The sequence below is a fragment of the Callospermophilus lateralis genome, chromosome 10 (assembly GCF_048772815.1).
Source record: "Callospermophilus lateralis isolate mCalLat2 chromosome 10, mCalLat2.hap1, whole genome shotgun sequence".
NCBI classification, from domain to species: Eukaryota; Metazoa; Chordata; class Mammalia; order Rodentia; family Sciuridae; genus Callospermophilus; species Callospermophilus lateralis.
The window spans coordinates 56,557,313-56,581,667 of NC_135314.1; the positions used below are offsets into that span (position 1 = coordinate 56,557,313).

A 24,355-nucleotide genomic window follows, 5' to 3' on the forward strand; every position below is an offset into this window, starting at 1 on the left:
CAAGTGTGGGGTCAACTGAGATGTTTGCCTTATTAATACAGAAAAGTTAAAGGAAAAAATGTACAACGTTTGCGAACTGTACGCTTCGGAAATACACTAAGTAAATCAGCATTGCAATATGCCGTTCTTGCGATGTCTTCAATGAATATATGCTATTATCAAAAACAGTTTGGACTCAGTGCCTAGTAGAGGCCCCACGTCTTGTTGGCTTTCGGGGAATTTCAGAGGCCAGTCTGAAAAGACTACATGTTGCTAACATTTTGTTTTCTATTTACCAATTGGAAAAGATATATATTTTAATCATTTCCATCACTTACCCACCCACACCACCAGAAAAGTCCTTGTTTCTTGACCCCTTTAATGGTCCCAAATTATTAATGAACATGGACTCTTTTCCTCTAGGAGAAGTAGACGCTACAAGGGAAGGATGAGAAATTGACTTTCCTCCACATTCTGTAGGAACGGCCTCATTGGTGTGGCCAGAAAAACTGTTTTGTAAGAACGAGATCGGAGTAAACAATCTTTTCAAGCTCTGAGAAGGGGAACATGTTGAAGGGAGGCGGTTAGAAGAAAAAGTAGGGCAGGAGGGTGACAAAATTCGACGTGAATCACGAAAACTAGTATTAAACTCAGCTTTCTGCTCCAATTATTTTTCGTCAGGCGGCGCCGCGGGCACCTCTGCTTCACCGTGATTGGCCTGTGTCGGGGTCCTCGCGTTCGTCCAATATGGCGGCGCCCAGTGGCGGTGTGAACTGTGAGGAGTTCGCCGAGTTCCAGGTGATGGGGTTTTCCTAATGTAGCCAAGCGTGCTCCTCCATTTGTCCCCAGACTCTGATCCCTGCTCTAGCCTGGGAGGTCGTATGGATCAGTTGTGGATAAAGCGGGTGGTTGAAGGCTTTTTTCCTAGCCATTGGAGGTCATGGGGGGCGCGGGGTTGGCCTTGGGAACGAAGCTGCTCAATGTGGGGTTAGGGGTGGGGGGGGTCATAGTTCTTCCTCTGCCGCGCAGTTGTGACCAGGAAGCGTCGGGCTAGTCCGCGGTGGTGAAATAGAGCTTGAGCTCTGTAAATAGGCATTATAACAATTCTGCCGCAGTTCCCTGAACTCAGTTCCCAGCCTCTGCTATTCTCTCCTTTTAAGTTAAGCCTTTGTGGGAGAGAAGAAAGTGGAAGACCGCTTGTTTACTTGATAAACACTTGGCTCAGTTTCCTTTTTTGGTGAGACAGAAAGCTTGGACGCCTGGAGGGAAGATTAATTCTGATTCATACCCGTTATGGTGCTGTTGCTTTCCTAACCATTCGAGAGATGTAACATTTTAAGCAAAAAGGCTGTAACTATATTAGAACACTGAAGGCCCAGGATTATTTATTAACGCTTGAATTAAAGAACAAGTATCTCTAGATTTTGGTCAAGTTGCTGTGAAAATTATCCGTTCCAATGCAGGCATAAATAGCTGCAGAGTTGATTTTAAAAATCGTGACCTTAAAGTATTTTAAACTAAAGATGTTGAGAAATCACTTCATGTGCCATTGATCTATCTGTAGTAAGCTTTGTTCTTAGAAAGATTTCTAAGTAGATAGTCCTGAAGACATCCTCAACAGATGAAGTTGTTGACAGCATTTGGTCAAAGAAATTTGTATGGGGTCTTTCCACTATTATCTGCACCATTATTCATTTCATGTGCTCCTCAGACTAGATCAGCCCAATCACAGCAGCCAACCTCAAATGAGATCAGAGTGCCCAATAAGCATAAATACTTGTCAACATTTTTAATAGGATGGACAAAGACTGTTGAATTCCAAAGTATAATACATATTTGAGGTTAACTGGTTTAGTTGTGACCTTGGTCTTGTGCTGAGGATCAAACCCAGTTCCTCACATGTGCGAGACAAGTGCTCTGCCACTGAGCCACAACCCCAGACCCCATTGTGAAAATTAAGAATTAGCAAACTCCTGGAAAATATCTGTTTCTAAAGTGAAATAAAATTTTTAAAGAATGTTTAAAATTGAGTGCCTACAGTCCCATTTTAATATTCATTCAACATTTGTGTGTACTGTATTTGTCTGATAGGGCTGCCAAAACAAAATATTCACGGACGGGGTAGGCAATTTCCCCTGCCCCCCACAGTTCTGAAGGCTAGAAGTTCAAGATCAGGGTGTTATGGTTGGTTTCCTTGAGGCTTCTCTTCCTGACCCACACATAGTCACTTTCTCACCCTTATTTATATCTGTGCACAGATGGAGAAGAAGGATCCCTGATGGTTCTTTCTCATCATATAAAGATGCCAGTTTGATTGAATTAGGGCTGCCACTATTATGACCTCCAGTTTATTTATTTTTTAAAGAGGTAGGGTCTTGCTATGTTGTTCAAGCTGGTCCGGAATTTCTGGGCTCAAGCAGTTCTCCTACTTCAACCTTCTGAGTAGCTGGAACTCCATATGTGTTCCACCAAGCCTGGCTATGAACTCCATTTCATCTTCATTACCTCCTTAAAGGCCTATCTCCAGGGGATTAGAGTTTCAACCTTAACTTGAGGGTTGGGAGTCGGGTGGGACACAATTTAGTCCATACCAGATACTTACCAGCTACCAGGCACTTGGAGAAATGCTAGTGGACAGAGTATCAAGCAAGGAATATAGAACATGTAAAAGAGACCAAAAATATGAATAAAATGGTAGGAGAGTTTAGAGAGAAATAAATCAAGAGGTGATAACTGAGTTGGATCTTAGTTTGATAACACCAGTAGAATTCTAGGCCATGGTAGTAGTATGTTGGCTAAAAATTTTATGTACAGTCATGAGTCACTTAATGAGGGAGTATATTCTGAGAAATGTATTGTTAGGTGATTTCATTATTGTGCAAACATAATAGACTGTACTTAGACAAACCTAGATGGTATAGGTCAATCACTTATGGCATCTTGATGCAATCAAGAGATGCAGTAAAAGTACATATATGGGCTGTTTTAGGTAGGAAAAATATACCCTAATATAACAATAAAAAATATAGTATGTATGTATATATGTATTTTTTCTTCCTTGAGGTACGAGGGGTTGAATCTAGAGACTACCACTGAGCTGCATCCCCAGCCCTTTTTTTCTTTTTCTTTTATTTATTTTATTATTATTATTATTATTAGGTACTGGGGATTGAACTCAGGGGCACTCAATCACTGAGCCACATCCCCAGCCCAATTTTGTATTTTATTTAGACACAGGGTCTCACTGAGTTGCTTAGCACCTGACTGTTGCTGAGCCTGACTTTGAATTTACGATCCTCCGCCTCAGCCTCCAAAGCCATTGGGATTACAGGCATGCGCCGCCACTCCTGGCCTTTATTTTGTATTTTGAGACAAGAGCTCACTAAGTTGCAAAGATTGTGGTTTCAAACTTGTGATCCTTCTGCCTCAGTTTCGTGAGTTGTGGGATTTCAGGTGTGTGTCGTCATGCCCAGCAACATATCATTGTTAGATATTATGTATTACTTATATATAACTGGGAGCACAGTGGGCTTGTTCACAGCAGTATTACCACACACCCGAATAATTGTGTTATGACATTACAATGACTACAGCATCACTAAGTGATAGGAATTTTTCAGCTCCATTATGATTTTATGGAACCACCATATATTGTGATCTTGACTAAAACGTTATGTAGCACATGACCATGTTGGGGGGAATAGCAAATCACTTGCTAGAATATAGGACTTGCACAGAGCCACATTGTGATTATACAAAGGTTAGAATTAGAATGTGGGAGACCTTAAATGCCAAATGTGAGAATGGGGGAATCATTTTTGAGCAGAGTGGGTGAGATAAACAAAGAGGCACTTTAGGAAGATTCATTCTCTTAGAATGCTTAAAACTGAGGCCTAGAATCCTTTTTTACAATTTATTCAACATTTATTGTATACTGTGTTAGTCCGCTAGGACTGTCATAACAAAATCACAGACTGGGTGACTTAAGCAACAGAAATTTACTTTCTCACAGTTCTGGAGGCTTGAAGTCCAAGAACAGGGTATTATCATGATTGGTTTCTCCAACCTAATTTCCATAATATAGTGGCTTTATACTATTATCTTCTGAAATTTAGAATCTATACCTTTGTCCAATTTTTTTAGTTTAGATAGCAAGGTTCAAAGGACTAAACATGGTAAGACATTTAAAAATCCAGTCCCAAAGTTCCTCACTGGACAAATCTCTTACCACCACCCATATTCACATCTGGTTGTCTTCCTATCCCATCTCCATGTGTGATAGGCATTTAAGCCCTACTGTCTAGCCACATAGACTCAACTTGCTTTTTCATGAGCACATCATGCTTTTTGTCATTTCTGTGCTTTTTGTTGTTGTTACGACTCTGAAATCCCTTCCTCTTGACCCTATTGGAGACCCAGTTCCTGTATCACCTAGACAAAATCAACTAAGTATTCCTTCCTAGAATATTTAAGTCTTGGTGTTTATATTAGGAATATTTGCTCATTTGCATATGATGGGTTTGGTAATTAGATAAATACTGAATAGATTCTTTTCTAACATTTACACAGTGGTGCTCTGTTCCTGTCTGTAGGGTCTGACTGTCAGAGACTTTTATAGTTGCAGGCAGTCTGTGTTTCAGAATTGGGGTGTAGGGAAGGACACAGTGTGAGATTGCTCTAAAAGCAGGGTTTCAAGAACAAAGTTTGCCTGGGATAAGCATCTTGTGAATGGGATCTACTTCAGGTACTTAGGCAAAGGGGGCGGAGAGAATGTTACGTGAGTTCTAGTATACTTGGTAGTTTCCCTTTCTCACTCCTTATATGCCCTAAAAACTGCCCCAAGTAATAAAAGGAATTTTATCTAAAGATTAATCTTAGGAATAGACTATAGTATAATTGTATGGGCAGTAGAAAATTTTCACTGGTCCTCCCCACTAAATATGGGCACACCTTCAGTGTGTAAATTGCCTTCTAACAGGATGAGATTTTTCACCCCACAGAAATAAGAAAAAAATGCAGTTCAGAAGGCGCCTAAATAATTTTTAAAGGATCAACCTAAAATGAGAGAATTCATGATATATCAGATCTCTTCATGTTTTAGGAAAGATCCGAGGAGAATCTGGGAGCTGGGGGTAAAGGCTGAATGGTAGAGTACTTGCTTAGCATCAATGCAAGTGGCCCTGGATTAGATGCCAGCACTCCCACCCCCCCACCTCCTCCCCTCCCCACCCCCACCAAAAAAAAGGAGAAGTTGGGGATACTACAAAATTTGAAGTTACTTTTGCTATTGTTTGACTTACTGCACCAAACCACTGAACTATATTTAGGTATTACCTCTGTGGACATGCAGTTTATTGTGTATGATGTCTATTCAGGGATGTCTTCTATATGTTTTCTGTAAGGGGGGGCAGGGGGAAAATGCTTTGGGGGTTAGGCATTGTATAGGTAGTCTGTAATTCCCTATGAATGATAGAAATGATTTTAAAGACAACACTTTTGTGCCTACATTCACGTTCACTTGCTCTCAGTCTGTAAGGGCCACCTAGCCTTTTCCTTAGACCCTCCTGGAGTTGCTTTAAGAGCTCTGGTATTTTTCCCACTGAAGGAAGTGGTTTATAGTTCTTTCCTTCCCTTCTCTTTAGATTTCTTTCTCTGAAATCTATTTACAGCTTATAATTCTCAGCAACCTCTGAACAAGTCCTTTACCAGTTTAGAGATTGTTGTTTTATTTTATATATTACAGTACTATCTGGTAGAATCTTCTGTGATGATGGAATTATTCCACATTTATGCTATCAACATAGTGACATCTTGCTCTTCAGCATTTAAAATGTGCTAGTGCAACTGATGAATTAATTTTAAATTGTTTTATTTTAATGACCATATGTGACTAGTATCTGCCATATTAAAAGACAAGCTCTAGATCATACACTGGTAATTCAGTAGTACACAGAGAAAAATTGATATATTTGATAGTCCACATTTGTAGGTTTTATTTGTAAGACTGCAAAATTGATTCATTACCTAGTTAATGCAGGAAAACTCTCATTGTTAAGTATGGACTTTAGTAGTATGTCCATATTGTTTTATTGAAGGGGAATTTGTTTGTAGTGATTAAGGTATAGCCAGTGTTGAAACTCATAACTGGTTGAAGTTCAGAGTCAATAAAAATTGGGAAATGTTAAGTTATGTATCTTTCACCTGGATTACTGTTATCAGTTTCCTAACTGATCTCTTCTACTCTTGTTTCTGCAATCCATTTTCCATTCTTAACACCTACACTCATTTCAGGACCCAAATATGATCATGTAACTCCACTATACTTAGAACACTTTTGATTTTCTGGGGTTCTCAAGAAATACTAACAACCTATAATATAACCTATAATAGTGGACCCCATCTTGCACCTAAACCAAATCAAAATTTCAGTCATTTAACATTCTGTTAAATAGCTCTCATCAAGGTCAGACCATGTAATTCTTTTTTTGAGCCGGGGAGGGGGGGGGGTACCAAGGATTGAACCCAGTAGTGCTTAAACACTGAACCACATCCCCAGCCCATTTTTTTATTTTTTGAGACAGGGTCTTGCTAAGTTGCTCAGGGCCTCACTGAGTTACTGAGGCTGGTTTGAACTTGCAGTCCTCCTGCCTCAGCTTCCCAAGCCAACTGGGATTACAGGCATGTGCCACTGCAACCAGCCTTAAAGTATTTTTTTGACAAAATTTTAAACATGCTAGGGGCTGGGGATGTGGCTTAGCGGTAGCGCGCTGGCCTGGCATGCGTGCAGCCCGGGTTCGATCCTCAGTACCAATACAAATAAAGAGGTTGTGTCTGCCGAAAACTAAAAAATAAATAAATAAACAAATAAATATTTTTTTTTAAAAAAATTCAAACATGCTAAAGAAGAAATAGTACTTTGAAAACCCCTGTATATACAACTCCCAACTCTAACAATCAATTCATGGCCATTTTTTTTTCATCTATTCAGTCAGTATACTACTACCACTTGCCTCCTCTTGCCATATTATTTTGAAGCACATTCCAGGCATCATATCTTTTTTTTTTCCTATAAATATTTTCAGTAAAAGATTATAATTTTTTATGTGTGGTGCTGGGGATTAAATCCAAGGCCTTGTGCATTCAAAGCAAACACTCTACCAACTGAGCTAAATCCCCAGCCCAAAAGATCATAATTTTTAAACACAATACCAGGTAACCTCTAATTAACTGTATATATCCTGTGAGTTAAAACAGAACTTTCGATTTTTTTCAGTCCTTCCAAATCTCTTCCTTCCCCAGGCTCTCCCATCAATTAGCAACATTTCTATATATTCAGTTGCTCAAATCTCAAACCTAAAGTCATCCTATTTTCTTTTCTCATCTATTACTACCAATTCATCAGCAAATACTATTGTTTTTATCTTCAAAATAAATCTTGAATCCAACTACCTCTCCTAATTCTACATCTACCACTTTATCAAACCATCTTTATTTCTTTACTAAACCACCAAATACATAGTCTCCTAAATGATCACCCTATTTACATTCTTCTCTTCTACAATTCATTCTTCACACAGCAGCCACAGTTATATTTTTACATCATTCACATATCTAAAACCCTGTGGCCTAATTTAGAACAGAATTGTATTTGTTGCCAGAGTCTATATTGTCCTTCATATTTGGTCTTCAAATACCCCAAAGTTTGTTCTTGCCTCATGATTTTTGACTTATTCCCTTAGATCTAGTTGGTTCATTTCACATCATTCAGGTTTCAACTCAAATGTTAACATCCTCAGAGAGGCTTTTCTTGATCTGTCCACCTAAAGCAACCCCCAGCTCCAGCTGGTCTCTCTTTATCCCATGGCCTTCACTTATGTAATTTCTCACCATACTTTTCAGTATGTAAGATTGTTCATGGGGAGTATTTGTTTATTGTCTGTCTCCTCCTTCAGGAATTTGCTCAATAGGAGCAAATAAGCCGTTTTTCTGTTTTATTCACCACTGTAGGTGTTTAGAATGGTGCCTGACACATAGTAGATATTAGTAAATATTTTTTGAGTGAAGAGTTAATAAATGAATGAACTCTATTGTGCTGTAACTACTCCATTATTTAAAGAAGGAAGCTCACTGAGGGTTTAATAGCCAAAGGAAACTATCCAACAAGATCAGTTTATTTTAATAGCTGTTTATTGTATGTGTGGCACTGGAAGTCAAACACAGGGCCTTGTATATGCTAGGCAAAGCATTTTTAGTAACAAAGGCAAAATGCTCATGGTATAATGTCATAAAGCAAGACTTGATTATATAGTAACCCAATTTTTAAAATATATTCACAGATGTAGAAAAAAGACTAAAGAGACATTAAAATTGATAATGGGGGCTGGGAATATAGCTTATTGATAGAGCCCTTGCCTAGCACATGTGAGGTTCTGAGTTGAATCCCAGCAATGCAAAAAAAAAAAGTGTATATTCATAATGATTGATTTTGGATGATTTTTGTTTTAAAATTATTAATGATATTTCTAAAATGAAGGTAGTACTTTAATAATAAACTTTTTTTTAATTTTAATATTTATTTTTTAGTTATCGGCGGGCACAACATCTTTGTTTGTATGTGGTGCTGAGGATCGAGCCCGGGCCGCACACATGTCAGGCGAGCGCACTACCGCTTGAGCCACATCCCCAGCCCCAATAATAAACGTTTTTGTTTTAAGAAATGGTTGAGGAAAAAATGAAGGAGGGGTTTTAGTCATGGATGTAAGTTTGAGAAAAGAAATAGGATTGTATGTTAAAGGAGACACTGAAGCAAAACTGCTTTCAGTATGTGCTTACTTCAAATGTTAACTTAGGTATTTTCAACATAGTATTACATAATTCTCCTTTCTTGATAATTCATGGTGATCTTGTTTTGTGTTATTGGTTTTTGCTGTTGTTTTTCTGTAAATTTAAAACAATAAAACAGAGAAGGGTATACTGCTAGAAACTTATCCCAGAGTTTACCATATATGAAGACAGAATGTAGCTGATGCCCATCCTTTCTCTAGTAACAAGTGAAAAGAAGAGTGGGAAGGGACTGTGTTGTACAGGCAGTACTCAGCAGCCTTCTAAGTTCCTTGCCCTTTTGTTATTATTTTTGTTTGGTTTGCATTTTGAAAATTGTATGCTTTTTGAGGGGCAGGGGAAACTTCAGAAATGGGAGTCGGGGTTACTAAGAACAGGAAAATTAATTCCTACTTGTTTGTGAAGAAGAATCCCATGACAAGATTTGATCTCTAGTAGCATGTTTTGTTTTACTGATTTGTATCACAAAAATAATACACGATTGTAGTCAAATACTAAGAAGCTAAGAGGGTAGAGATTAATTTATTTGAATTAATTACTACATTTTTCTAGAAGTTTTCTTCCTAGAAACCTGTGTTGCAGTAATCACTGAGAGGACATAGAGCAAACAGTTACAGTGGTGATATTGGAGAATGTGTGGGAATCAGGATCAGTAGAACCTTGTTTGGCTGTATTCTGGAGATTGGGAAGGACACACATTGTTTGCTGAGTACCATGCCTGCAAATGGGATTTAAATTTGAGCAAAACAGTCTTACTCCTTAAGATGACCGTCTGTAGTGGAGGCAAGAAGACAGGTTTGGTGCCCGCTTTTAGAATTACTATTATATAACTTGACTGTCAGCCTTGTAACAAAGATTTTCTTAGGTTGCACTATATTTGACTGGATTTTCACATTCCTAAATTAAAAAGCTATTAAATGTTTAAGACTTTTGTTTTCTGCTTAAATACTTAATTTTTATCACTTACTCCATTCAGGTTATATTCTTTTATTTTAAATACATATAGGAATTACTCAAGGTGATGAGGACAATTGATGACAGAATAGTACATGAATTAAACACTACGGTTCCAACAGCTTCCTTTGCAGGGAAAATCGATGCCAGCCAAACCTGTAAACAACTTTATGAGTCTGTAAGTCTATCTTTTGAGTCTCTGTTTAGTGCTTCTTCTATGACTTTCTTTCAGGCAAAATAAGAAATCCATATCTAAACTGTGAATAAACAAATGATATCTTCATGTTTCTTTGCCCATACCTGAGGGTGTATAAGGATTTTGATCTGGTTTCTATAAATTGAATTTGTGATCTTATGTGCAAATCTGTGAAGAGATGGTTCTAAAGAATGAGAGCAGTCACTATTTTGACCTCTTCGTCTGCAGTTTTTCACTTCCGGAGGCCTGATGCACAAAGGGGTGAAGGGGAAAGTACAATAGTAAAGTAAGACAATAACAAGAGCAAGGACGAGAATGAATCAATCCAAAAGCCAAACAGATGATGTACAGAATAATTAAAGCCCTTCACACAGTTTATATCTTCTTTCCCTCACTCATGAAGAAGTGAAGTAGAAGCCTATGGCAGTTGGGAGAGAAGGAAACCACAGATAAATTGTCTTTTCTTGTGGCTCTGGTTCTCAATTATTTATTTTTTCATGACCTCCTTTATTTCTCTTTAATTTGCAAAGGCAGAATGAGATACTGATGTAGCTAAATATTGTTTTATAGTTTAACATATCCTTTCTTTAATTTGGAAACTCTTCAAATGTCACTTGCTATTTTAAGGTCTGCTACCACTAGGTTACTATGTTCATAGTTATATAAAGAAGATATTACTTTTTAAAACCTAAAATGCATTTCTCATATATGAAGAATGTCAGTTCTGGACAAGCTTATTGTTACCTGTTAAATTCATAGCATTAATTTCCAATACTTTTGTTCTCCTGTTATATTAAAGTATGTTATTTTATTGAGTGATCAGGTAAGTCTTATGGTTTTAGAAAATTGCAAGGTGTGGACTTTAAGAGTAGAATCCAATAATTGGGAGTAGGAAGGTGGGTCCAAATTCTATTTTATCATAAGGTTGTTTGATAGTTCACTTAGTTTCTTTGGGTATCTCTGACTAAAGAACTAGAAATTTATGATCACTTTGTGATACTCTCCCCATATCTCTCTACTATTTAGTCAATTCCATTTAAAATCTTCTGTTAACATAAGATTTATAATGTCAAGATTGACAACATGGATTCAGATCTAGATTAAACTCTCTTCTGCTACTTTCTAAGCTGGGTAACCTTGATCATGTTATATGACCTCTCAGCCTCAGTTTCCTTATTTGTAAAATAGTGTGGTGGTAGAACCTAATTTATAGGATTGTTAAGGGATTAAGTGAGTTTAATATAAAGTTCTTATTGCATTGTGTTTTGCAAAAAATTGTTGGTTATTATTATTATTATTATTCCATGTTCCTTGTGTCAGGGATCAGGCCTATAGAGTGCCCAGCTCATAAGTATCTCAAAGTTCCCATAAGTATTGTTTCAGTGGGGAAGGAGAAGTCTGTGAAATGTCCAAGTTGCTCATACTCTCCCTGACTCACTGTAGGCCCTGACTCAGTTTACTCTATAGTTAATGAAAAGGTATTTACATTCTCTAAGGGCAACACTTCCAAATGGGAGATGATATGTAAAGTTATAATGAAGCACAAGTTTTAGAAATTCCAAATCTTAAAAAGTGTATTCATATTTAACCATTTCAATGCAATCCTTGTTATTAGAGAATATTCCCTTTAATCTTAGCTTTACATTCTTTGTTTTCAAGATAAATATAAAAATCATTACTGAACGATAAAGTTCATGCACTTAACAGTACTTTACAAATGCATACATTTGGGGGTTTAATTAAAATTCAGTTGTGATCATAAGAACATGCTTCAAACTTGACCATTACCTTGCTAATCAAATTGGAAAATAGTTATATAAAGAAGGTATTACTTAAAACCTAAAATGCGTTTCTCATATATGAAGAATGTCAGTTATTATTAGATTTGGTACACGAAGATAACTTTTTTAAAAAATATTTTTTAATTGTTGATAGACCTTTATTTTATTCATTTGTTTTTATGTGGTGCTGAGAATCGAACCCAACGCCTCACACATGTCAGGCAAGCACTCTACCACTGAGCCACAATCCCAACTCAAGATGATGGTTATTAAAGAGTGCTGTCAGATATTGTTACTTTTGATCAGCATACACAATTGATGCAATTATTAACCTGTGCTTTGTATATAAGTTTTCTTCATCAGTATTTAACACTTTAAAACCTTATAAAAGGCTCTAATAGGTAAATTTCCTTATAGTAACAAAGACCTCTATATCATTAATTTTTAATTTATTTTCCTTGTTGAAAATATGAAACTGAAAAAAAAATGAAGAGACAAAAAAGAGAGGAAAAATAACAATAAGTGGTCCAAAGGGTGGATGTAGGGTAGGGGAACCAGTTGATGGAACAGTGGGGAGAGACAGGGACACGGAAGTAAAGGAGACTGAGATGAAAAGCCCAACAGGGGAAATGCAGGAAATACTGGGGGCATACTGAGGAAGAAGATAGCCCAGGCTGCATAGCTTCTACCCTCTAAGGTGCTCTCTTATATGTTTTTATGTGATATAGCTGATGAAACACAGTCTTCTTTGGATTCAATTTTTATACCTTGGTTTAGAAAATATGAAATTTCTGAAGTCCCAAAATAAGCATTTTTTTAACATTGAAATATAACAAATTGATATGATTGTTTTTTCCCTTTTTATTCCTTTGTTCTTTTAGTTGATGGCAGCTCATGCTAGTAGGGAAAAAGTTATAAAAAATTGTATAGCCCAGACCTCAGAAGTAGTAAAAAACCTTCGTGAAGAGAGAGAAAAGAATTTGGATGATTTAACGTTATTAAAGCAACTTAGAAAAGAACAGACAAAGGTAAGTTGAACACAATGTACATTTCTCAGGCAGAGTTTTTCCAAACATAACCTTCAAAATAAAGGCAGTTTTTAAAATGCACAATTCAGAGAGAGAGATGATTACTTAAAAAAAAAAATGACCAGATTATGCTTCATTTTTTAGTGGACTTTGTTTTATTATATTTAGGTATTAATTGGTAAATTAATGTTCATTTCATAAATGGATTCAGTATAGCAGCTGTAGGCAAAATAAGCACATAATCATGTTTTATTCCTATTCCTTAATTTGTTCCTCAATGCTAAAGATGGAGGCTCAATATAGACCAATACCAAACTTACAGAAGAGTTGCAAAAATGGTGTAAAAAACTCAATATATCCTTTGTCTGTTCCCCTTTTATTTACATTTTGCCCCACCAGCTTTACAATTCATTCTCTTTACCTTCCCTTCTTCCCTTCATTTTCCCCTGCCTCCTTCCTCCCTCCCTCTCATACATCTGAACACATAACATATTCTTTCCCTGAACGATTTTGAAAGCAGGTTAGACATATTGTACCACTTTATCCACCACTCCTTTTATTTTTGTACCAGGAATTGAACCCAGGGGTGCTTAACCACTGAGCCACATCCCCAGCCGTTTTTATTTTTCATTTTGAGACGGTATCACTTAGTTGCTTAGGGTCTCTCTGAGTTTCTGAGGCTGTCCTCAAATTTGCAGTTCTTCACAGGGAATTTTTCTCACATGACCATTGTCTAGTTATCAAAATCTTGTTTGTATATTAAGATGGCACAGTAGGTAATTTTCAGATCCTTATGTGTCAGGAGATAGAAGATCCAGTGTGAAATAGAATCAGTGTTATCATACTAAGCAGTTGTGAAATTTGTCCTTTGTTGAGTAGATGTAGCCCAACTTCAAAAAGGGGACCTTGTCATCTCTCTCAAGCTGTTAATAGAAGGAAAAGCCCTATTCTTGTGGTGCACACAGGGGAGTAGGCTAGGCTGCGGCCCTTTCATGGTTCAATGTGTCTCCCTGGATACTGGTCTCAGCCAATGTTTTTGTTGCTCTTTTTGTTTATGACTACTGCTTCAGGTCTGAGTTCCATAACTGCTCATTCATCAGGCCATGGTGGATTCCTCAGGCAGTGAACTTAAGCTATAATGTTCATCTTTCCCCACCCTTGATGTTCATGTGGGCTTATAGATTATTTATGTAAAACCAGTCAAAGTCTAGGGAGCTTTGGATATCGTATTTCATGAAGATGCTAACAAAGGAAAGTACACAGCAGGATTTTTCAATCAGAAACTGAAAAATCACTCGTTGCATATTAAGTCAAAGAACAGAATGACTCTTGTTAGGGAAGAGCAAAGTGCAAAACTGAACTACTGTGTACTTGGGAGAGATTGTGTCACACAGTTTGCTCAACCCTCATATCTGGTGTTTTTTTTTGGTACCAGGGATTGAACCCAGGGGTGCTTAACCACTAAGCCATATCCCCAGCCCTTTTTGTATTTTATTTAGAAATAGGGTCTCACTAGTTGCTCAGGGCCTTGCTAAATTGCTGAGCTGGCTTTGAACTCGCGATCCTCTTGCCTCAGACTCCTGAACTGCTGGGATTAGAGGCGTGCACCACTGTGCTCAGCTTCAGATCTGGTCTTTATGGCTTTAGGACTGTGAAAGTCAGCAGGATGATGGCTGCAGGGAAGAGTTTAGAAAGCAAACCATGAGGTCTGTAAGGTTTACTTTTTAGCTGGAGGGCGGAGTGCTAGAGAGCAGTCATGAGTAGTACATAAGCAATAAAGATGTGAATTTTTAAAAAATTTTATTTTCAAGTCGCTGTGAAGATTATGAAATCAAAAAGAGAGCTTTCAGGGATGCTCCACCTCTTCATTTTCTATATGAGGAAACCAAGATTCAGGGATAGTGACATCTCCAAAAGTCACAAGCTTCGTAAGTGGTAGAGCTGGGACTTTAATCCATCTCTTGCAACTCTGTATTCAGTCAATTTCTTTATGTGAAGTTATGACTAATAGCCAAATGCTGATTACTTTAGTGAGTCTTTTTTTTTTTTTTTTTCAGTTGTAGATAGGCACAGTACCTTTATTTACTTTTATGTGGTACTGAGGTTTGAACCCAGTGTCTCACAATGTGCTAGGCAAGTACTCACCACTGAGCCATATCCCCAGCTTAAGCCTCTTTTATTTATATACAGAAATGCCAGTGTAAGGGGCTGGGGCAGTGGCTCAGTGGTAGAGTGCTCGCCTGGCACGTGTGAGGCACTGGATTTGATCCTCAGCACCACATAAAAATTTAAAAAAGGTATTGTGTCCACATACGCTCTCTCTCTCTCTATATATATATATGTTTCTTTATTATATATATATATATATATATATATATATATATATATATATATATATATATATATAATAAAGAAAAGAAATGCCAGTGTAAAACTTCCCTGCCCTCTATCTGAATCCTTAACTTAGAAAAAACACCTTCGTTGCTGGTGAAGAGCCAAATTCACTGAGTATTTGGGAGTGATTGTGTCACACAGTTTGCTCAGCTCTCACATCTGGTCGTTATGCCTTTAGGGCTGGAAAAGTCAGGATGATGCCTGCAAGGAAGAGTCTGAAAGCAAACTGTGAGGTCTGTAAGGTTTACTTTCTAGCCTGAGAGCATAGAGGGCTAGAGGGCAACCATGAGTAGTATGTAAGCAATGAGGTAACTTCTGTCACCTATTAGTAGTGGCCTTTAAAAAGGAAGTGTACCTGTTTAAGACCCAGAGCCTCAAAACCATCTCAAGCAACAGTTTTTTGGTGGCACTGATTATACTTATAGTACAAGGTAATGAATATCTGCAATGTTATAAATGATGGGGTTGGGGGTGGGGGGCATAGACTGTGAGGCTTTAAGGGAAAAATTCCCATCTACCTTGTAAATTAATTGCTCTTTACAACATTGTAAATTAATTGCTCTGAAACTTCTTGATTTTTAGTCTGTAAATGGGGATTCATACTTCATAATTTTTGTTTTGTTTTTTTGAGATGAGATTTCACTATTTTGCCCAGACTGATCTTAAATGATTCTTTTACCTCAACCTTTCCATTTGCTTGGACCAGCATGGGCCACTGTGCCCAGCTACTTAATAACTTCTTAAGCTTTCATTTTTTGCTGAGGACTGCCTTATATAGTGTACATAAAAGCTAGCATATTGGTTGGTAGACAGTAACAGTTCCTTTCTTTTCCTTTTCTAGTTTTTGGGACTGTTGCATTACTCCTCTTTATACATCCTATCAACCAATGGTTTCTACCATTTGTTTTGCCACTACTTCAAGGCACAGGGGAAAACAGATGACTGCATCTTCTGTGTCAGTGCTTTCTTCTATTTGGAGAGTTCTAATTATTGAAAGATTTTCTTATATATTGCAAACTGTGTCCTCCTGTAATGTGTAAATAGTGCTTCTTAATCTTCCTTCTGGAGCTATTCAGCCTAAAACCCTTTTTATACAACATCCCTTTAAACATTTAAGAAGTTAGGAAGACCACCTTGATGACATATTTTCACATTCTTCAACTGAATCCCTCCCCTTTTTTCTTCCTCCTCTTCTCCTTTTCCTCCTCCTCCTCCTTTTTTTTAAGTTGCTTTTTTTTTTTTTTTTTAAATCACAGTGAGCAGCTATTTATTATGATTATCCCAAAGGAGAGAATATGGGCAGAGAGGACACCTACATTTATTTTTCAATGGTCAATTTCATTAGCATTAACCTTTTTTTGTTGTTGTTCTAATCAGTTATATACGACAGCAGAATGCTTTTCAATTCAGTGTACACAAATGGAGCACAATTTTCACTTTTCTGTTTGTACACAAAGTAGGGTCACACCATTCCTGCAATCGTACATGCACCTAGGGTAATGATGTCCATCTCATTTCACCATTAAGGTTGCTATTTTTTCCAGGCCCAGTAGTGCACACTGTAATCCCAGCAACCAGGGAAGCTAAGGCAGAAGGATCATAAATTCAAGGCCAGCCTCAGCAATTTAGTGAGGCCTTAAGCAACTTAGTGAGACCTTATCTCAAAAAACAAAAGGGCTGGGTTTGTGGCTTAGTGATTAAGCACTCCTCTGTTCAATCCCCGGCATAAATGAATGAATGAGATTGAGGGGGGGAGAGGGGAAGGGAGAGGGAAAGACTGGATGGTTCATTAAAATCTGAAACTGAGGTTGCTTAGGAGCTTCTTCAGGTGTGATACTGCTCCATAGTACAGGTCCAGTGTCAGAAATGCAGTCCTTCCCATCATGCCATAGTTCTAGCCATATGGGCCTGTGAACATTTTGACATTAGTTCTTGAGTCTAGGAAAAGAGTTTATAGGAGCCACTGATCAGAATCAAGTTCCTCATTAGTGTTGCATGCAAATTCCTCAAGCCTCCTGCCTAAAGTGTTTTCCTAATTGGTCTGTGTTTGGCTTAGGTCTCAGACTCATGGTTGCCCAGATCTTATCTCACTGTCTGGCATTTTGCTCTTGACTCTTGTCTGAGTTGGTTCTCAGCTTTAGTCTGAGAAAGTCATTCTGGTTCTAAACTCTAGAAGCTTCAACCTGCAGCCTATAGTTCATGCTTTTTTCTCTTCTTCCTTCCCTGCTCCCTCACCTGGTACTGGGGGTTGAATCCAGGGGTGTTATGGCACTGAACTACATCCCCCGCCCTTTTTATTTTTTATTTTGAAACAGGGTCTCACTAATTTGCTGAGGCTGGCCTTGAGCTTGCAATCTTGCCTCAGTCTCCTGAGTTGCTAGTGTGTGCCACTGCACTCAGCTTTCCTCCCATTATTTATTTATTTATTTATTCATTCATTCATTCATTCATTTATATGTGGTGCTGAAACTCGAACCCAGTGCCTTACACATGCTAGGCAAGCACTTTGCCACTCACCCCCATCCCCAACCCCTGCATTCAGCTTTTCTCCTAATTTTTGATTATTTTCAAACCCTCTTCCTGAAACTAGCTAGCTGCTAATCCCTCTGATCAGATTTGACTAGGAGTATTATGGGTCCTATATTCTGAGCCTGAAACTGAATGAGAAAGTTAGACTTAGCATTTTAGTCTTAGACCTGTTGCTTTGTGATCAAAGTGTGGAGATTCATACCTTTCTAAATCACTTGGACATAATGTTTTCTCTTTTTCTCTTCTTGTTTTCCTTCTGGAGTCTTTTTTCTTAATTCTCTATCCAAATCAGCTGGCCACTCTTTTTTTTCACTCTATTGTTCAAATCCATAGTTGTATAATCAATTTCTAGAACTTGAATTGTTGGATTCAAGGACATGTGAATGTACATTTTGATAAGTCCTGCCAATTTGCCCTCCATAGAAATTGGAATAATTATACCACTACTGAAAGTATGTGTACGAGTGTATCTTTTCCCACTTGCTCACTGTTATTAGGTTTTATCAAACTTTTTCATATTATTGTTTGTGTATTTCTTTGTACCTGAGTAAGATTGAACTTTAAAAAAATATGTATTTTGGTGTGGGGATGTACTTCGGTGGTAGAGCACTTGCCTAGCATGTATGAGGCCCTGAGTTTGATTCCCAGCCCTGCAAAAAGAAAATAATAATATTTATTGGCCTTTTTTATATCTTCTTTGAACTGTTTGGGCTTTTTTTTTTTTGTTTGTTTGTTTTTGGTTTTGGTTTTGGTTCCAAGGATTTAACCCAGGGTGCTTAACCACTGAGCCATATCCCCATCCCTTTTTATATTTTATTTAGAAACAGTGTCTCCCTGAATTGCTTAGGGCCTTGCTAAGTTGATAAGGCTGGTTTTAAACTTTTGATCCTCCTGCCTCAGCCTCGAGAGGCATATGCTACATCGCTGGGCTTTGGGATTTTTTTTTTTTTTTAATATCAACAGCTTTTATTTCTTTCTCTTGCCTTGTATTTCTTTTATTTTTATTTATATATGACAGTGGAATGCATTACAATTCTTATTACACATATAGACACAATTTTTCATATATCTAATTATATACAAAGTATATTCACACCAATTCATGTCTTCATACATGTTCTTTGGATAATAATGACCATCACATTCCATCATCATTTCTAACCCCATGCCCCTTCCCTTCCCTTCCCCTCCAATCCCTCTGCCCTATCTAGAGTTTGTCTATTTCTCCCATGCTCCCTCTCCCTATCCCACTATGAATCAGCCTCCTTATATCAGAGGGCTTTGGGAATCTTTAAAAGCTCTCACGGTGATTGTTTTCAAACTTTGCTGAATATTAAAATCAATTTTTCTTTTAAGAATTTTTTTTCACAGTTTTTATTGGTGCATTATGGTTGTACATAATGATGGGCTTTTTGGTTACATATTCATACATGCACACAATATAATGATGTAATTTGGCCATACCATTCCCAGTATTTCCTCTTTCCTTCCCTTCCTTCCTTTTCCTGGTTCCTTTCCTTTATTCTACTGATCTCTCTTTGATTTTTCTGAGACCACCTCCCTTTCTCTTCCTTTTTCCTCTCTAGCTTTCACATATGAGTGAAAACATGACCCTTGACCTTGTGAGTTTGGGCTGTTTCACTTAAAATAATGTTCTCAACTTTCATCCATTTTCCTGCAAATGATATAATTTTATTTTTCTTTATGGTTGAATTAAACTTCATTGTGTATATATACCAATTTTATCAATCCAATCTTCAGTTGGAGACACCTAGGCGGATGGTTCAATAGTTTGTATAGTGTGATTGTGCGAGCAGCAGCTAATTTTGTTGGGAAAACATAATAAAGTTTGGTTTTAACTCTGTATGTTGCATAACTTCATTTTTTTTTTCTTTCATGCAGTTGAAATGGATGCAGTCAGAACTGAATGTTGAAGAAGTGGTAAATGACAGGAGCTGGAAGGTATAAAATAGTGTCAATTATTGCAGAGAAATAGGAGGGAAACTGAGCTAGCAAAGGACAGTCAGGGTGAAATGAGTGCCAGGAGGCTGTAAGAAGAATAGAGAACATGCACTAATGAGCAGCTGAGGACTTTAACTTTTTTTGGTGGTGGTGGGTGGAGTGCTATTGTCTTGTACATAGAATCATCTTATAAAAGCTTTATAGGCAGATGGTAAAATTCTGTGATCTGTCATGGTAATACTAATACTAATACTAATTATGGGTATATTTAATATTTAAAATTTTATTCCAGTAAACTGAGAACCTTCAAAGAGATTATTTTTAAAATTAGCCATTTGTACATAATTCCTTTCCATAAAGTTTCATATCATAGCTACCCTGTTAGTTTCTTGCCCTCTAATATATTTGATCATGACTTTTTAATTTTATGTAGCTTTACTATTATCTGGTAATTGCTTTTTACTGCTTGTAGGTTCACATGTTCTTTTGTACCACCCCTGTGGTTCTGATTAGGAACTAGATTGGGGAACCAGATCACAGGAATTTACGTATAGTCAAAAACCACGAGTTCTGACTTTATTTGTAAACTTCTAATATGAAAGATTTCCAAAGGGCAAAACCTGTTAAATCTAAAAGAATGAACTGAAAATTCTGTTTTATCTTTTAAAATTAACTAATGGAATAGGTTATAACCCTTATAAGAGAGAGGCTAACTGAACCAGACTCTGGAATTCAAAGCCATGGTTATTACTAGGATCATTTTTGCTGTAGTGCTAGTTAATATTCATGGAGTCCCATTAGATGTAATTACATAGAGCATATGAAGCATGGAAGAAACATTTGTATGAATAGCATACCAGCAGGAAAAGAAAAGAACTGTGTTCTTGGCTTAACTGTTGTCTCCCTGGCTAGGTCTACCTTGGGTTTCAGACCTTGGCGTCTGGTCATTTGGCTTGGCCTCTTGGATTCCTAACTCTTGCCATTTAGTAAATGTTTTTCCCTCTTCATTTCCTTTTCTTTGATTGACTGTTTCAGAACTAGTCATGCTTTTAAAGATACACAAAAGCAAAAGGAAGAATATTTAATCACTAAACATATTTTATCACAAGAGAAGTCATCTTCTACCTACTATTTGTAACTAACATATATAGCATGTTATTTTTCCTTTGTCATTTAATAATTACATCAATCTTGAGGGGAAAAGTAGACTGACAACATGCTGAGTCATGAATAAATTGCAAAATACAAAATAACTTTTTTTGCTTTATCTCATTTCTTCATCCTGTCCTCTTGACCAAAATTTACTACATCTGCCTTTTCCATCAACATAATAAGGTTAGGCTACTTGAAATATTTTGTCACCATTTGTCTGGAAATATTCTCTGGTAAAGTAATATTTATTCTTGGAATAGGATAGAGAGGGGCACAGTGAATATCTATCTTGTAAAACCCAGTGCGGAGGATTATGATATATATAAAATGTAGTAGGAAGGGTGAAACATGTTTTGATTTGATATCTCAGATGCTCTTGACTTATGATGGGGTTACATCCTGATAAACCCATCATAAATTGAAAGTATCCTTAGTTGAAAATGACACTTGACCTACCAGACATCATAGTATAGCCTATCGTAAATTAAGTATTCTCAGGATACTTATATTAAACTACAATTAGTTGAGCATTGAGAGAATTGTTCTGCATATTGCTAGCCTGGGAAAAGATTGAGATTTGAAGTTATGATTTCTTCCAAATGTATATTGCTTTCACACCATCATAGAATTGAAAAATATCGCTAGTTGTAGAGAAAATAGGTTCTACTTTTTCACAAAAAGTGATGGCTTTACTTGTTTCGAAACAGAAAATGTAGCTCTGGTACAATAGCCAGCAAAAGTGATTAGGAAATCATATAGGAGGATTTGGAGAGGCTCAGCCAGTTGTTTATATCATCCCAATCAGTGTGTCAGTGGCACTAGTTTGAAGCCTTTTCTGGTCTGAGCTTTGGAAGTGTCAGGGCTGGGAACAGGAGTGAAATGAATTTTAAAATGAAACAGTCAGAAAGTCATAAACTTTTTACATGTTTTCTTTTAACTAAGATATGCATGCTGAAAACATGTACAGTTCAGACAATGTTAATCAAATGAGCATTCGTTTACCTACCATTCAGGTTTAGAAGTTGAATAATACCATGTAGTACCTTAGAAGCTCCCTGTGTAGATTTTTTATTTTTATCACAATCAACAGCAGCTAACAGAAGTAATTTTTTTTAACCTGAAAATTTGTTTCTTAGCATACGTGGGGTATAGAGGTAAAATCTGAGAAGAAATTCTTTTAGGTTTTAGCAGTTTCTTTTTAATTGTGTTCAGAATTTTTAGTTTTTTCTTAAAATTTTTACATATTAAACCATATGCAGTAAAAATTCTGCCTTTACTCCCTCTCCCCTAAGCTATCTTCTCCTCTCTGAAAGCATAGTACATGCTTTGATATATTTGTACCTTGTTTAATTTTATATGTATATATTTCCCCCTTTGCTACACAACTGAAATATACTGTTCACACTTAAGTTTTTCCCCCTTAATGTATCTTGGAAATCTTTTCAAATCAGATCATAAAAATCTTCCTGTTAAGCTTTTTTTAGGTACCAGGAATTGAACCCTGGGTACTTAACCAATGAGCCACATCCCCAGCCTTTTTTTGTGTTTTATTTAGAGACAGGGTCTCACTGAGTTGCTTAGGGTCTTTCTAAGTTGCAGAAGCTGGCTTTGAACTCGTGATCCTCCTGCTTCAACCTCCTTAGCCACTGGGATTACAGGCATGCACACTGCACCTGGCCCTTTTAAGCATTTTTAAGATTATTTCATTGAATAGCTGTACCAAAACATATTTAACAGTCCCATATTGACATTTAGTCATAGAGCATACTTTTAGCATTTATGATATGCTACTTGTTTTGCATTTTAGGAAGATAAATCAATTATATAAATCCATAGAGTATAGCCATGTTTTCCTGGCAAGTATACCTTCTTATGTAAAGGATGGAAAAGTACAACAAATATCTCAGTAACAAAGCCTATTTAGAAAAAAAGCTTTATTTTATTTTAAACTTAAGTCCAAACTATGTCTGGAATATGGAACTGAAATGTTTGTGAATTTCTAAATTAGTAGATTCTTAATTTTTCTTAATGTAATTAATTATGTAATTTAATATAAAAATATTAAAATTACCTCATGCATGTGTATCAAGGCCTTTTGTACACTTATTACCTAGAAAGTCATTTTGGCCTAGTGAGGCAACACCTCTGTTTGCTAACTCTGTTGGCTTGGAACAAAAATGATAACATCCTCCTAATCAAATTTAATTCCAGATATGCTTTATGCAGAAATGACTTTCATTTCTTTTTAAATATCTTAGGTGTTTAATGAACGCTGCCGAATTCACTTCAAGCCTCCAAAGAATGAATAAAGAGAAATCCTTTTTTTAAAAGAAGAACCGGGTCATCTCATGAGAGCTAAGCACGACAGACATCAACAGGGTGGGCTTCTTAGGATGATTTCTGAGCCAACAGTCCAAGACCTTTTGTTGATTTCAGCCCCACTTAGCCAAGACCTCAAGTCTAAATGATTCTGATAATTATAAAATAATCAATTGCTATTTTATACTGATTCTGTAAAAAAATGTTTTATAACTATTAAAATAATTTTCTGACTCAGTGTACATATTTATTTGTTGGTTTTCCAAGTTGAGACAGTCCTCAGAAGAAAATTTGCACATAATTTCAACATCTGAGTAGTTATATCTTTTGGGTTTTTATCAATTTGGCATAAATAAGGAGCTCTTTGGCCACTGATGAGTTTATTCTTACATTTGTCATTTATTTTTAAAAGGGAGTTTTATAAGCTGAATGCTATCCAATGAAGCTTTCTCTTAGTATCTTAATTTATCTTGTTTTTAGATACAAAAACTAATACTGGGTGGAATTTTTGACACTGAAAAAGAAAGCGTTAAACACATTGAGAAAAGGCTTGCAAGGGATAGGGAAGAGTTTGTGTGATATTCAATGAATTAGATTATTCTGTATTTTGGAATTTGATTATTAAAGAAAACACTGGCTCTGGGTTGGTATAGTTCAGTAGTAGGTAGAGCAGTGGCCCAGCATGTGGAAGCCCTGGAATCAATCCCCAATGCCTCAACAAAAAGAAAAACACTTTGTAGTACAGGATGATTATATTAGCTTTGTATTGCTAGTTAGGCTTAACTGATTAATATCACACCTATTTGGTGTCTCACAGTTCTACAGGTCAGAAGTCCAGACAGCCTTGGCTAGACTAGGTTCTTTGCTTAAGGTCTCACAAAGCTGAAATCCAGCTAAGAGCTACAATGAATCTTGGATTGGAGTCTGGAAGAGATTTTACTTCCAATTTCATTGAGTTTGTAGGTAGAATTCAGATCCTTGAGTTGTAGACCTGAAGTTCCCATTTCCTTGCTGGCTGGCAGGCACCAACCACTCTGCTCCTTGAAGCCACCTACATTTCTCCAGACAACCTCTGTTTCAGTCTGGCAGTATTATGTTAAATCTCCTTTTTGGCTACAAGCCAGGTAAATCGTTTTTAAAGACTGTATGTGATTAGGCTGACCGTGATCCTCAATTTTTATAATCAATTATATCTGCAAATCACTTTTGCCTTGTAACAG

At 36.9% G+C, this 24,355-nt stretch overlaps 1 protein-coding gene across 2 annotated transcripts; it reads left to right on the forward strand.

The window, feature by feature from the left end:
• Positions 1-709: 709 nt before the first annotated feature.
• Mix23 (mitochondrial matrix import factor 23) lies at positions 710-23,368 on the forward strand. 2 transcript variants are annotated; one of them, XM_076867675.1, is made up of 5 exons: positions 715-777; positions 9,827-9,952; positions 12,633-12,779; positions 19,605-19,664; positions 23,075-23,368. In XM_076867675.1, exons 1-5 carry the CDS (start codon positions 727-729, stop codon positions 23,123-23,125), a joined length of 435 nt encoding a protein of 144 aa, XP_076723790.1. In that variant the 5' UTR covers positions 715-726; the 3' UTR covers positions 23,126-23,368. The 2 variants fall into 2 exon arrangements, with proteins under 2 accessions (XP_076723791.1, XP_076723790.1); XM_076867676.1 differs by lacking the exon at positions 9,827-9,952 and having other exon boundaries at positions 710-777.
• Positions 23,369-24,355: the final 987 nt, after the last annotated feature.